The 15,025-nt window shown below is 46.5% G+C and overlaps 1 protein-coding gene across 2 annotated transcripts in view; it reads left to right on the top strand.

Annotated features, from left to right (window-relative positions):
• Nucleotides 1-14,238, top strand: part of SIN3B (SIN3 transcription regulator family member B) — a 50,978-nt gene extending 36,740 nt beyond the window's left edge. For both annotated transcript variants that reach the window (XM_018568212.1, XM_018568213.1), the window contains exons 15-20: nt 427-596; nt 8,099-8,272; nt 9,947-10,039; nt 10,743-10,837; nt 13,028-13,232; nt 13,535-14,238. In XM_018568212.1, the coding sequence (XP_018423714.1) occupies nt 427-596; nt 8,099-8,272; nt 9,947-10,039; nt 10,743-10,837; nt 13,028-13,232; nt 13,535-13,765 (968 nt within the window). In that variant the 3' untranslated portion in view covers nt 13,766-14,238. The remainder of the gene's footprint in view (nt 1-426; nt 597-8,098; nt 8,273-9,946; nt 10,040-10,742; nt 10,838-13,027; nt 13,233-13,534) is intronic.
• The last annotated feature ends 787 nt before the right edge of the window (nt 14,239-15,025 follow it).

The following is a 15,025-nucleotide window of genomic DNA, read 5'->3' as shown; positions in this document are numbered from 1 at the left end:
AGTATGGTTTTTATTGTAATGCTATGTGAATGGGAAATATAAAGTAGGTGTTATCCCCATTTAGCCGTAAAAGTGGAAATACACTAGAAGGCAACCTATTGATAAGCTGCTCACACACGTGACCCTTTTTTTTTTTCCCCCACCATGCACACCACATTGCATGGTATGTTGTGGTGCATTCATCGTATATCTCTGTGCCATTGACAAGGAATGAAACCACACCGTGTGAATGGGGCCTTTAGGAAACCTTTCCTAAGACAAACCTGGGGTCTGCCAATGCTGAGCACCCTGTGAAAATACACATTTTCTGGTTATGGTGCTGACCCTCTGGGTTCTGACCTGCAGAAGAAGGGAGCCTTCTAGAATAATACTGTCCTCATGGAATGTTTTAGTAATCCAGGTTTACATGTTTTGCTTATTTTTCAGGCGAGGTGGAATTAGAAGAATACTACCCTGCATTCCTAGACATGGTGAGAAACCTTCTTGTTGGAAATCTGGACCCTACACATTATGAGGACACACTACGGGAGATGTTCACTATACATGCTTATATTGGCTTTACCATGGACAAGCTGGTTCAGAATATCACGCGACAGGTATCTGCAATTTTTTATGTGGCAGCATAATCTAAACTTGCATCATAGCCCATTTTTTTTTTTTTTTTTTTTTTTTTTTGAAACACTGGTGGTACATCAAGCATAAAGGGTAATTCCATCCAAAGATACCATTGCAAGTTTTGCAGGATGTTTTAGTCTGGCTTCTGACACCTTTTGCGGTTATATACCCGCAGGTGAGCCTGGTTCTAAACTCTCAACACCACAGTTATAATGGAAACAAAGAAAACTCGTCTATCCTCAAAACACGTTTAACCTCAACTTAACTTTTGAACCTCCAGTAATTTGTTTTTGTTACTGTCCCTGTTAACTGACTAGAGTGCAGTACATAACTTCTGGGCTATTTACTATATGAGGTTGGACACAAAGGAAACTAGCTTCTTTCCTCCCTATAACTTTGCACTCGGCACTGGCTCTTTGGTCTTTGCTTATTTGAAGGAAAGCACCAGGAACCTTTTAAGTTCAATGCTTGGCTTTTGTTTTTTCTCATCTGCTCTTATATTTCTTTATCCTAAGTAGTTTTAGATTTTCTGTCAAGTTTCACCGGAACACTTTTACTAGACTTAGAGTTCTGACCAGAGGAGTACCCCATACAGATATCTACTACCTTGAGGAGCTTCCAGTTGCTTGTTCTTCTATGCCTGTCTCTCTGCCTGCAAGCACACCTGCTCTCTTCTCATTCATTGGTCCTCTCCCCAGACCCTGCTGTGGTGGCCCTCATGTGCTTGCTTGCTGTAGGATATGTCCTCAGGACCAATACAATTATTTTAAAAGAATTATAAAAGGTGGGAAAAAAGTTATTTTCCATTTTGGCCTGACAAATGCTGACATTTTAATGGCGTCCCAAACGTGCCTTCCACCCACAGTGTAATCGCCCACACTGGAACGTACTGTACTGCAATGCTGTGCGTTCCAGTGCAGTGCGATTTCAAAAAAATGTGCATGCAGTTTTATTCCCAGGGGGAATGCTTCCTTCGGCCTTCTCCGGAGGCCGCAGCCGCCATGTTTGGTGTGGGCGCGTGCGCCCTCTCCCTGACGTCACTTCTGGTGTGCCGCTTTCCAGTCCCTGTAATAGCGTGTCACCCGGCCGGATCGGTCTTTCTTGCCGGGATGCGGTCGGGTGAGGATGCACTGGGAGTCAGGTGCTGTAGCGGGGTCGTCTGCCTGCGGGAGGACAGTTGCTGGGGACAACCGCGGTGAGGGTGGTGCCTGCTGGGGACTCCGTAATTGCTTGTGGCTTTGTATTAGGGGCATGGACAGTGGGGACGGACTGGCCGCAGTGCCCTGTGAGGGCTGCGGCCTTACTTCAGGGACTTCTCCCACGTCGCCTCTTTGCGCAGCCTGTGCTTCTGCGCCCCTTTCCCAGTCTCCCTTGATGCCTGCGGGGTCTTTGGGTGGGGGGTCCGCTGGCGCAGTATTGTCATTGGAAGTTTTTTCCTCCACTATGGACAGTTTTGTGTCCCGTATTGAGCGCACGCTGACGCAGCGCCCTCCACTAAAGTGTGCCTTGCCTTGTCGGCTCCCTCCCCAGTCCTTTCTGGGGATTCGGAGGAAGAGGGGGAAATTTCTGCGGCGGCCGCGCATCCCGACCAGGGGGATTCCTCCCTGGCGGAATCTGGTAGTGACGACGAGTCGGGGGCCTCCCTTATGGTCCAGGAGCGCGAATTGGTTGCGGCCATGGTTCGCGCTGTGCGGGAAACGCTTAAGATTGAGGAGACTCCGAGCTCTTCGGCGCTCCCGCCGGTTCTGTTTTGGATACACAGTAGTAGGCGTTCCACTAAGGTTTTTCCTTATGTTCCTTTTTTTTAATGACTTTGTCTACAAGGAGTGGAAGCGCCCAAGCAAGTTGTTTTCCGTTCCCAAGCGTTTCTCGGTTCGTTATCCTTTTGAAGAGTCCTTCCTGTCTAGTTGGTCCACCCCTCCTGCGGTGGATCCGCCGGTTTAACGCCTGAACAAGGCTACAGTCATCCCGGTGGAGGATTCGCCTTCCTTTTCGGGATCCCACGGATAGGAAGGCGGAGGCTGTGGCGCATACGATGTACTCGGTTTCCGGGGCTTCAGCCCTGGTCTCCCAGACTTTGATCGAGTCAGGGTCTTGCGGAAGAAACGTGTCTCCTGCTTATGTCGACCTGACGGAGCAGTTGGTGCAGGGTCTGTAATACCTGTGTAATTCGGCCTTGGATGCGGCACCTTTGGTTTCCAAACTGTCTGTGTCGGCGGTTACTCTTCGATGACTTCTCTGGCTTAAATGCTGGTCGGCCGACCAGGCTTCCAAGAAGGCCCTGATGGAGCTCCCCTTTACGGGGGATCGTCTGTTCGGTACTACCTTGGATGAGATCATTAAGGATCTGACGGGCGGTAAGAGTACCTTCCTGCCTCAGTCGAAAAAGCCTAGGGACCAGCGGCGGAGGCCTGGTCCTTCCTTTTCCGCTCACAAGCGGCTTTTTCGTCCACCTCCACCCTCTGAGAAGGGCGGGAAGTTCAGCAAGCCGCCGCCTTCCCAGGCCGCCAAGCGGCCTTGGCAGCCCAGGAACGCCAAGCCCCAGGGTAAGCCCCCCGCGGCATGAAGGCCTGCCCCCATCCCGGATTCCAGGGTGGGGGGACGTCTTCGGCTCTTTGCGGGCCGCTGGCTGTCCCGCGTCTCCGACACCTGGGTGCGGGAATTGGTGTCTTCGGGCTACAAAATCGAGTTTCTGGGACAGGTTCTTCCCTTCCAACATCCGTCTCCCTCCCACAGCGCCTGGCAGACCTTCATTGTGCGGTGGTGGATCTTTTGTCCCAAGGGGTGGTGGTTCCGGTACCCTCCTCGGAGAGGTTCAGAAGGTTTTATTCCAACCTGTTTACGGTACCAAAGAAGGATGGGGTTCGTCCCATCCTGGACCTCAAGTGGTTGAACGTCTTTGTGCGCGTTCGCAGGTTCCGGATGGAATCGATCCGCTCTGTGGTGGCGTGTCTTCATCAGGGGGACTTCATGGCCTCCCTCGACATCAAGGATGCCTACCTTCACATTCCGGTCTGTGCCTCCCACCAACGCTACCTTCGCTTTGCGGTGGGGGACGACCATTACCAGTTTGTCGCTCTGCCCTTCGGTCTGGCGTTGGCACCTCGGGTATTCACCAATTCTGGCCCTGTTGCGTTGTCGGGGGATCTCGGTGGTGGGGTACCTGGACGACCTCCTGCTGAAGGAGGAGTCGCATTCCTCTCTGGTGGCGGATCTGGCGATCACCGTTCGGTAATTGGAGGAGTTCGGCTGGCTCCTGAACTTCCAGAAGTCTTGCCCGGTGCCGACCACTCGATTGGAGTATCTGGGGTTGATTCTGGACTCCGCCTCGGCGCGGGTTTTCCTGCCCTCCGAGAAGCTTCGCTCGCATGTGGCGCTGTTGCGTGCGCGTCGGTGGTCAATGATCAGCTTTTGCATGCAGGTCCTGGGCCTCATGGTGGCTTGCTTCGAAGCAGTGCCTTACAATTAGCATCAAACGCGGGTTCTGCAGAGGACCATCTTATCGCTGTGGGACAAGTCCCCCTCGTCGCTGGACTAAGCGGTTCGGGTGTCTCGGGAGGCAAGGGCCTCCCTGGTCTGGTGGCTTCAGTCCCCGTCTCTGGTGTTGGGCAAGTCCTTTCTTCCCATTCAGTGGACGGTGATCACCACGGATGCAAGCCTGTTGGGCTGGGGGGGCGTCCTGGACGTTTGGACGACTCAGGGCCGTTGGTCGTGCTGGAACTTCGGGCGATCCGCCTCTCCCTTCTTCATTGGACGGGCCGTCTTCCGGGGCAGCCGGTCCGGGTTCAGTCGGACAACCCCACGGCCGTGGCTTACGTCAACCATCAGGGCGGCACAAGAAGTGTGGCCGCGGCTCGGGAGGTGGAAAGGATTCTATCTTGGGCGGAGGAGCATGTTCCGGCTCTCTCCGCCGTGTACATTCCGGGCGTGGAAAATTGGCAGGCCGACTATCTCAGTCGCCAGTCGGTGGATCCGGGGGAGTGGATGCTACATCCGGAGGTGTTTCACCAACTTTGCCTTCGCTGGGGGTTTGCCGGACGTGGATCTCCTGGCGTCTCGCCTCAATCGGCGGGTCGATCGGTTCATGGCCAGGACCCAGGATCCACCGTGGGATTGCTACGGTCTGATTTACGCTTTCCCTCCACTGTATCTGTTGCCGCGTCTTCTTCGCAGGATCGCGGTGGAAGGCGTCCCGGTCATCCTCGTGGCTCCGCATTGGCCGAGGAGGGCGTGGTACGCAGATGTGGTTCGGTTGGTGGCGGACGTCCCCTGGCGCCTGCCGCTTCATCCGGATCTTCTCAGGGTCCGGTGTTCCATCCGTCTTTACCGTCGCTGGCTTTGACAGCGTGGCTGTTGAGAGCCAGGTGTTGAGGGATCGTGGTGTCTCGGATAGGGTTATTTCTACGATGATGCGGGCTCACAAGCCCGTGTCCCGGAGGATTTACCATCGAACATGGAAGGCTTATTTTGCCTGGTGTGAGTCGGTTGGATTTCCGCATTGTTTGTTTTCCATTTCCAGGATCCTCGCCTTTTTGCAGCGTGGTGTGGATCAAGGTTTGGCCTTGAGTACGATCAAGGGCTAGGTTTCGGCTTTGACTGTCCTTTTTCAGCGGGCCGATAGCCTCCAACGCTTTTGTTCGCACTTTTGTGCAGGGGGTTACACGTATCGTTCCTCCTGTTCGCTTCCTCCGCCCTCTGAGAAGGGCGGGAAGTTCAGCAAGCCGCCGCCAAGCGGCCCTGGCAGCCCAGAAAGCCAAGCCCCAGGGTAAGCACCCCGCGGCATGAAGGCCGCGGGGGGCTGAGTACGATTAAGGGCCAGGTTTCGGCTTTGACTGTCTTTTTTCAGCGGCCAATAGCCTCCAACGCCTTCGTTCGCACTTTTGTGCAGGGGGTTACACTTATCGTTCCTCCTGTTCGCTCCCCGTTGCCGCCATGGGATTTGAATTTGGTGCTCTCAGTGTTGCAGGAGTCTCCCTTTGAGCCCCTGCGTGAAATTCCAATTCTGACTCTGTCTCAAAAGGTGGCCTTTTTGGTGGCGGTCACCTCGGTCCACAGGGTTTCGGAAATGGCGGCCCTCTCTTGCTCATCCCCGTTGCTGGTCCTGCATCGGGACAAGGTGGTTCTGCAGCCTCGGCCGTCTTTTTTGCCGAAGGTGCTTTCGGCTTTCCATCTCAATGAGGACATTGTCCTGCCTTCCTTGTGTCCGCAGCCTGTCCACAGGAAGGAGAAGGCGCTGCACTGTCTGGATGTGGTCCGCGCCATCCGGGTTTACCTGAGTGCTACGGCTGCGTTTCGGGAATCGGATTCCCTGTTTGTCGTTGCGGATGGTCCTCAGAAGGGCCGGGCTGCCTCGTCGGCCACCATCTCTCGATGGATTCACAACACGATCTCTCAAGCGTATGCTATTAAGGGGCATGAGCCTCCTTTTTCTGTTACGGCCCATTCTACAAGGGCTGTTGGGGCATCTTGGGCTTTTCGTCATGGTGCCTCCGTTTCTCAGGTCTGTAAGGCCGCGACTTGGTCTTCTGTTCACACCGTTGCCAAGTTCTATAAGGTGGATGTTTTGGCATCTGCGGATGCTGGTTTGGGGCGCAAAGTGTTGCAGGCGGCTGTTTGAGGGGAATTTTTTGTTCAGTTGGGTTTGTTGTTTCTGTTGGCCCACCCCTCTTTTTTGGTACTGCTCTGTGACGTCCCTACAGTATATGATCTCCGATCTGTTCCCTGTGTCCTTCAATGAACGGGAGAGAAAATAGGATTTTGGTACTCACCGTAAAATCCTTTTCTCTCCGTTTTATTGAAGGACACAGGGGCCCGTCCCTCTGTGTGGGTGTGTACTCCTTTACTGCTTGTTGCTAACTGGAGACTTGTCAGCAGGTGGGGGGTCTGGCCACCGGCAGGGGCCGCCCCAGGCTTTAATTGGTCTTTAGTTTTTGTGCCTAGCGTCCTTCTCCTGCAGGTGGCGATATTACCCTACAGTACATGATCTCCGATCTGTTCCCTGTGTCCTTCAATGAACGGAGAGATAGGGATTTTACGGTACCAAAATCCTATTTTTTTCCTCAGATTTTATATGCTGTGTACTTTTACTTTGATTTAAAAACAAATATATTTCTGTACCCCTTCCTTCTACTTGTGCGTTTGCTACTGTGAGATTTCCTTGCAGAGATCTGGTTCTCATGTGGCTGTTCCATGTCTTGCAGGAAATGTCTTGGCCCATCTTTTCTACCCAGCACTCTCCTAACCCCTTTCCAGCATTGGGTTGATATGTTTTCCCTATGAGGCTGTTTTGGATGATGCTCCCCTATGGAAATAGCTTGTTAGTGGTTGTACTGTGGTGGGAAAAGAAGTGTGTTTGAAACAGCCGATGGTACAGACTGTGTGGGTATCACACGGGAATTGAAGAGGTTCACTTTAACAATCTAAATAGAGAATGAGCTTATAGTATTACTCATACATTTATTGTTTATTAATAGTTGCTGTAAAATGTTCCACTCTTTGTTTCGAGGTACTATTTATAGTTGCTAGATATTAGGGCTACATAGAAAATGTCATACTATATTAACCACTTGAAGTCCGTGGTATTAAACCCCCTTCCTGCCCAGGCCATTTTTCAGTGTTCAGTGCTGCGGTACTTTTACTGACATTTATTCCGTCATGCAACGCTGTACTGAAATGAATTTTATACCATTTTTTGGGGGACAGATCAAGCTTTCTTTTGGGGGTATTTAATCACCACTGCAGTTTTCATTTTTTACTATAGTAAGTAAAAATTACCGAACATTTTACAAAAAAAAACTGTTTCCCTATATTAAATTATAAAACATTTATATTTACCCATTTTTTTTGTAAAATATAAAAGGTGGGCTCACGTCAGGTAAGAAGACACCAAACATGTCAAGTCTTAAAATTGCGCGAAACCTCAAAGTACAATACCGAAAATTGGCCAAAGGCGACACTTTAAAAGCTTTTACCGCTCATCAGTTTAGTGTTATCAGTGATTGATGGACCTGAAATGATTGCTCTCACTCCGTTGTTCGCAGCAATATGTAACGTGTAGGGCAATTGTCGTTTTCACGTGCTGGTGCATCGAACGCGTATTTACGTTTATATGTGCGTAAACGTGGAGCTGGGGACTTTTTGAAAACTTTTTTTTATATGCGACACAACATACAAGCGAGCAAAACACAACATACAAGCGATCGGCGGCTATAGGGCAGCCGATCGTTTGTATGTGAAACAGCCGGTAACGGTTGTAAAGAACGGACGGGTTTTCTCTGCCCGTGCGCACGAGCAGGAAAAAAAAAGGCGTCTAATTACTGCAACCCGCTCATGTGAGTCTGTCGTCCGTCCGGCAAGAGGTTAACTTGAATTTATATTTTTTGATGTTGATTAATATTCCTATTTTGTGTTATTTTGCATGCTTAACAGTTGAACTTTATTTTCCTATGTAGTTGAGCTCTCTTTTTCACCTCCAATTTTTCAGCTCCATCATCTGGTAAGTGACGAGATCTGCTTGAAGGTGGTGGAACTGTACCTGATTGAGAAAAAGAAAGGAGCAGCGGGGGGCAGTCTAATCACCCAGTGTGTCCGTACAGCAAAAGAAACCAGTTATCAGTGGAAAGCAGAGCATTGCATGACGGATGAGAATTGTTTTAAGGTAATCAGAAGCTTGTGGTTCTTTCTTTAATTATTATTTTGTAATATACTCTGCTCAGGAACTCAAAACTTAGGATCCTCAAATATAAGGTAAATGGTCTGTATTCATAAGTACTAGCTGAGATCAGCAGAAAGAAAATGGTAGATTTGTCATTTAAATGAAGCCCTTAAAGATACACTGTCACCCTGCCCATGCAGAGCGAAGTTGCAGCATCTCTGCAAAGGATCTCATCCCCATACTATTAATACCCACCTTCACTGCACTCCCCCACTGTTCCTTCTTCCAGAACAGCCAGCAATCCTACCCAGTGTTTCTAGTTATTGGGGAGCATGTGGGTATAACAGTTGAGCTGCCAATGCTCTGTACTGCTGTAAATGCAATAATAAGCCCAGCAAGCACTGACCGCTGACAATACATGTCAGACGACGAAGGGATTTTGGTAGTTGGACAATTAAAGTGACTGTTTGTTTAGCGTGAACTCTACAGGCAGATCAATGTATAAAAGCATATTTGAACCTTTAGAAATAAATATGTAGGTAGATGTTGTACTAACAACCTCTGTTTTCATGTTGTCTCTTCTATTTTTCTGTTAAGGCAGTTATGAAGGGCTTTTAAATATAATTCTGCTGTCCAATAGGTAGCAGAGTTTGACCTACTGTTAGTAATTTGTACTCAGTAAAAGTGCTGGTCTGACATGCCTACTCCCCTACTCTGTGTAAGGACATGCTGAAGAGTGTGGCTGTTTCTCAGCTATGCTAACAAAAAGCACTGTAGTGGGAGGGCAAAATGTACTTGTTTTACAATGAGACGATAGATTTCAAGGCCCCCTTCAGACCTGCAAATGGGACTGATTGCATGAGTCTCACAAATTCCTCCATGAGACTCATGCGATTTCCTGCGGGTAGTAGGCACTGTATAAACCAATGACAGCTGCCACTGCCCTCAGCTGTTCACAATAGGGATGCACCGATGCTAGTATTGGTGCCGATACCGAGTATTGGGGTGAGTACTCGTACTCGCCCCAAATGCTCCGATACTTACCCCTGATACCTGAACTTCAGGTCAGAGGGAGATTTCCTCTGACTGGCAGTGCTACGAGGGAACATGGAGCCAGCTTCACGGCCAAACAGCATGGAGTTAGCTTCCCGAGCAATGAAGAAGCCGGGTGACTGGTAATGACACGCTGCTCGGCTTCCTGATTGCCCGGGAAGCCGGCTCCAAGCTAGCGGCAGTATCGGTACTCGCTATCGGCGAGTACTGAAAGAGAAATATTGGTGCTCGTACTCTATACCGAAAAACCGGCATTGGTGCATCACTAGTTCACAAGTAATCATACAGCCTGTGATTACCTGGAGATGGCCACACCTGGACTCTGCAGGAGATCACATGAGTCTCATAGATTTGTGAGACTCGTGCGATTGGCCCCATTTGCAAGTAAGAAAGGGCCTAATTGGGCTTTAATTGAGGGTCGCTGTGAGCCAGTGTGACAAGTGAATGATTTGAGATAACTACTCTTTTCTATATGTTGAGTTTGCCAGATTGTCAAAGAACATGGAACATCTTTCAAGGAATTATTTGAGCCAACAGAAATATGTGCAGTATGCTAAGAGAAAAAAGAAAATGTTGCAAAATATTTGTAATCTTTTTTTATATATATATTTATTTATTTTTTAGATAATGTTCCTGCAAAGGCAGGGCCAGATAGTAATGACGATCGAGTTGCTCGACACAGAAGATGTTCAGAATGAAGACCCCACTGAGGTGCAGGTATGAGCAAGACTTTGGGGCTTAGTTTAAACAGATCTGTAAACATATTACACACGGATTATATCATTCAGCCTACATACCATGGAAACGATTAAAAAAGCCCCAAATCATGGTGGAAGGGCGTTAAAACAGAGCCAGGAAGTCAGATTTCAATTTTTGTTATCGTCAATCAGATACTCCCTTTTTTTTTTTTTTTCCCATTTAACTAAAACGTTTTTTCACATTAATAAAGGTCTTTCTTTGTCCCCATATACACATACTACATGCATGTTAACATCCTAAAAAAAGAACAAAATTGAGTGAGATAAGTCAAAATATCACTCCACCTCTCCGTATAAATTATCATGTGCCCAAACAACCTATCTTGCACTGACCCAAGAGCCCAGAAACCAATCAAGAAGCAGGTACTCTAAAAGATGTTGAATGAACTGAAAGGAGCAACACCCAGGGTCGTTATTGACTATCTTCTACATCGTCTGTGCCCTCATGAGCAGTGCCTTGGCATTGGCCATGTGACTGGGCATAAATGGGGTCTGAAAATACTCTGCATGAAAAGGATACATTTTGGGATCTTTAATGGCGCCATGCAGGCTCAATGTTACAATAAAGCTGTATTAAGTGTGCACTTTAGTAGCTGCTTTTTTAGTTCTTTTTAAAGCCGACCTAATTTGTCATTTTTCCCTCCCTGTTTCTCCCTGTCTAGCACCTATCCAATTATGTGGAGCAGTATATTAATGTACAAGGGGAACAGAATGGCCAGAATGAAGGATTTTTATTAAAACCAGTATTTTTACAGAGGTATCTGATGTTATTGTTTGTAACCAAAGTTAAAATCTAGCAGGAATTTTGTTTTTAGCAAAATACCAGGTAGTAAGCAATGTAAGATGTCATATTATACCTTATTTGTTATAATCTGCTGACATTAATCTCAGAAACCCCTGACATGCTTCAGCCAACTGGAGTATGAGTAAAGTAGACCCCCCCCCCTTCCCCATCTCTTACTGCCGCACATCGTGCCTGAGTGAACTATCATCAGTCACACACCGAGCATACTTAAGGCTATGCAAATACTAACCTTTTAGGAAAATATTGAAACAGTTATGGGATTCTAGCAGTGATGTCAGCAAGCGTTTACATTTTAGTTACTATATGAATCCTATTATCGACCAGTTATCTTAGTTTTAGTTACCTACCGTAGTAGTAGTCACATTCAACTGAACTTGTCCTGTAATGTTAAAGTTGTTTCGGAGCTTATCCAAGCCACTTCTTCAGTTCTAATGAGTGTCAGGAAGATACCCCAGCATTTATATCCACACCGGTAGATCAGCAGTTCAAGTGGACCCTTCTGATTATAAGTTAATTGTTGCTGAGGTGACTATGAGCTTATAGCCAAAGGGAATGTAGCTGTTTAAGGGTTACTAAGCTAGCTAGCTGCAAGCAGTTCTTTGAGTAATCCTTGAGTTGGCGGCAGTGAACGGGTTAAAGTGTATCTAAACCCAAAAACAGAAAAGTGATATGTTGCAGCTTACAGGTCCTTAGATGTGGTGGTTGCATTGGTTTCCTTTCTTCAGGCAAAGAACGTTTTTGCAAGTGCAGAAAACATCTGTAGATCTTGCCAGTATTCCAGTGTCCTTGTCACTTAATGTGGGCATAACCAATGATGTCTCTTTTATAAACTGCTAGTTCCATCAAAACACCATGTAATTGAGATAAGCAAAAGCATACATGTTTAATGTCCAACTTGTGTGGCAACCGTAGATCTCCGTATACCATAGAGAAGCGGGTGCTATCACCCTAGGACAGTAAGTGTGTAATTTGCACCATTACCAGGTGAAAATAAAGGAAAGAAATACTTCAAAAGAAAGTTTATTCCACCACTATCACCACTTGTAAACTGCAATATATTACATTTTTGTTTGAGTGTAGAAATGCTTTCAGTTACTTGTGGGCAGGTTCCATGTCCCATTCCGCTCCTCATTGTGACCTCACAGTTGGGACTATGCAGGCACCATAGGGCAGGAGATCAGTTCACCTAATAGTGCTTGTGAGAAATTGCCGGGAGCTGGAACATTCTGCCTGCTGTTCTGCACAGTGGCTTCCCTGGCTTACAATAGGAAATCCCTGCATGAAGGGCCTTCTCATTGCAGGGGCTTGGTTTATAGAAACCTGTGGCCCATACAATATCTCTCCAATCAGACGCACAAAACCAAGGTCCATAAAAATCCAACTTTATTGTTATAAATTCCTTGCAAAGTTCAAAATGCAAGGTATACACCACCATAGTATCTCTCCCACTCCAATGCCACTCACGCATTTCACCACCTGGGCTTAATCATAGAGGTCTTGAGATGAAATTGGAGCGGTGAGTCTTTTGCTTTTTTTGGATATAACCTGTGGCCCATAGTTTAGGGATGGCTGGTGTTAATTGTTCAGTTAGGGATGGAATAACCCCAATAAAACCTGTAGAAGTTTGACAGCTTACTGGTATAGATATCAGGTTGATCTTAAATTGGACTTGTTCTTTGCCCATGCCGGACAAAGTAACATTTTCACTTTACTTTAGCCCTCCCCAGCAACCTATACCAATCTTCATTTTGCTGCCCAACCTTTAGCAAGTAGCAGAAGAAAGTGTAATGTGTAAAATACAAGTCACCAGTGTCATAGCTTATGTAAGGCTATGGAGACTTTGTATGACCACAATGGTTAGACCAGCATTGTCACATGGGAGACTAACGTACTCCCCCATATCTGGAATCATCAGGTACAGTATTTCCTTCAGAGGTGGGGTAGTAAAGGAAACAGTATATGCTGTTGGGGAGGTGTAGGGGTTGAAAGAAAAGCATGTTCTGCTCTGAATGGGCAAAGCACAGGTTTGCTTCAAGGTTACTGGGCAAGCTTTTTTATAGATTTACTTTTTGAGGAATGTCTTGTTTACAGGACATGCGATCAGATATTTGTATGACTGACCTGACCTTTCCCTGTCCACAGAAATATCAGAAATTTTCACAGATGGCAGTGCAGGACAATGCGGATGATGAAGGATGAAGTTAAGAGCTCATGGAAAAGATTAATGGGAGTGGAAAGTGCTAGCAATATGGATTGCCGCTTCAGGCTCAACAGCCACAAGATGATGTTCATAATCAACTCTGAAGATTACATGTACCGCTGGGGGACACTGACAAGAGCCAAAGAGGTAAGGATATAATTAAAGACCATAAACCCAAATGATGTTGTACATGTCCATTGTGTTGGCTGCCACTTGATTTTCAATGCAGGGGAATGATTTCCTGACTTGGCAATAAAGCAAATAAAAAGCCATGCTAATAGGAGAAATGCCAGATTGACATGATCCTAAAGCAGTCCTTCACTCAAAGCTGAAGGTTTTCTTTTTATGCCTTTTATCATAAAGTTTTTTTTATATTGGTACTGCGTTACTAAAGGCCTGTATTTGATTCTTGTCGAATGTTTTCATACAAACCACTTCTTTCGTTTCAGTTCCAGCCTATGGTCTTCCAGAAGCACCATGAGAGGTTTGCTGCCTGGCACAACAGCTGGCTGCAGGAAAATGTCAGTTCCAGGGCAGCTGACCTGGTGCAAGACTGGTTGACTGGTGAAGAAGATGAAGAAATGGTTCCCTGCAAGACAGTATGTGAGATCTCCGAGATCCACGGCATGACAGTTACAAGATACCGAGTGCAGTACACGCGCAGACCGTCCTCCCCCTGACACCCGTTCACAGCTCCCCTTTATGCATTTGCTGCTTGACGACTTTTTTTATGGGGCTTTTTTTCGTGCTGCTGTTCTTAAAAGGATGCCTGACTGACAGTAGGCAGCAGCTTCTACCAGTGCCATTATCTCTGTTTGTGCTGTGGACTCCTTAATTAACTTTCACCCTGCAGCCCAACAGTACCAAATATCAGAAAAGTAAAAGGAGCCTTCACACACTTAACTGTGCACCCCTTTATTAAGCATCCAAGCCAGAACTTTACGGTCAAGGTTGATGACGCTAATGGACATTTGTGTACACCGTTACTAATGAAATGTTTGATTACATTCATTAAATAATAATGGTAGGAATTTCCCTATCTCTTATATGAACAGTTAATCATGGTGCTGGGAGAATTGCCATGCTTATTTAAAGAAAAGTGGAAAATTAAGTTGATATGTAATGTAAACAGTTAGTGCAATCTGTTTACAAAGCAAGGGAGAACACGTTGAACATCCATTCCGTAAAAATGGCACCATCGAAATGCATTTTAAAGCTGCGCGTTTTAAAGTCATTTTTATTTAACATTAATTATGGTGAAAAGCGTTGATAGTTTTATGTTAATAACATATACAGTGGATAACCATTTACAAATTTGCCACTGATAAATGGAAGGTGAAAAGCTGAAACTCGGTTTTGCATGGTTGCTGACAAGTTGAATCACTGGCTTTTTAGATCTCTGGTGAAATCTAGTGTTAAGATTCTTCACAGAAGTCTCACATCTACCCACACACATCAGCCATTATAATGACAAATAACAATGTCACTCTCCCCTCAACAGAATCCCTATATGGTAAAATAAAACGACACCTACATAATTACCAAGCTAGACAGAATCTACTACAGATACATCTCTCCATTGGTGTCTTTAAGGCATACGTGGAGCCAGCGAATGATTCAGCCTTCTGGTACCTACCCAAAACTAAAAAATCATGTTTGGGCAGAGTTGCCCTTTTAGCTGTGGTCTTGATGAAAAAGCACTTGGAGTGATCTTCAATCTAAACTAGTCCTTTTTACATATCAGTTTGCGCTCATCTGCCACTGCCCACAGAAAGTATTTCAAAACCAGTAATTGTAAAAATGATGGGCTTTGACAGGGATTGGTGTTGATTACGAAATATTCAATAATGTCATCTATTTTATTTTATTTTTTTGTCTATACCAACCCATATAACAGTGATATTAAATAAATCAAGTGCTGTAAAAGTAGTATTGCATGT

Source organism: Nanorana parkeri, unplaced genomic scaffold, assembly GCF_000935625.1.
Source record: "Nanorana parkeri isolate BGI_ZX_2015 unplaced genomic scaffold, ASM93562v1 scaffold1154, whole genome shotgun sequence".
Classification (NCBI taxonomy): Eukaryota; Metazoa; Chordata; class Amphibia; order Anura; family Dicroglossidae; genus Nanorana; species Nanorana parkeri.
Note: the sequence above shows the minus strand (reverse complement) of the source record. Positions and strands in the feature narration are given on the sequence as shown.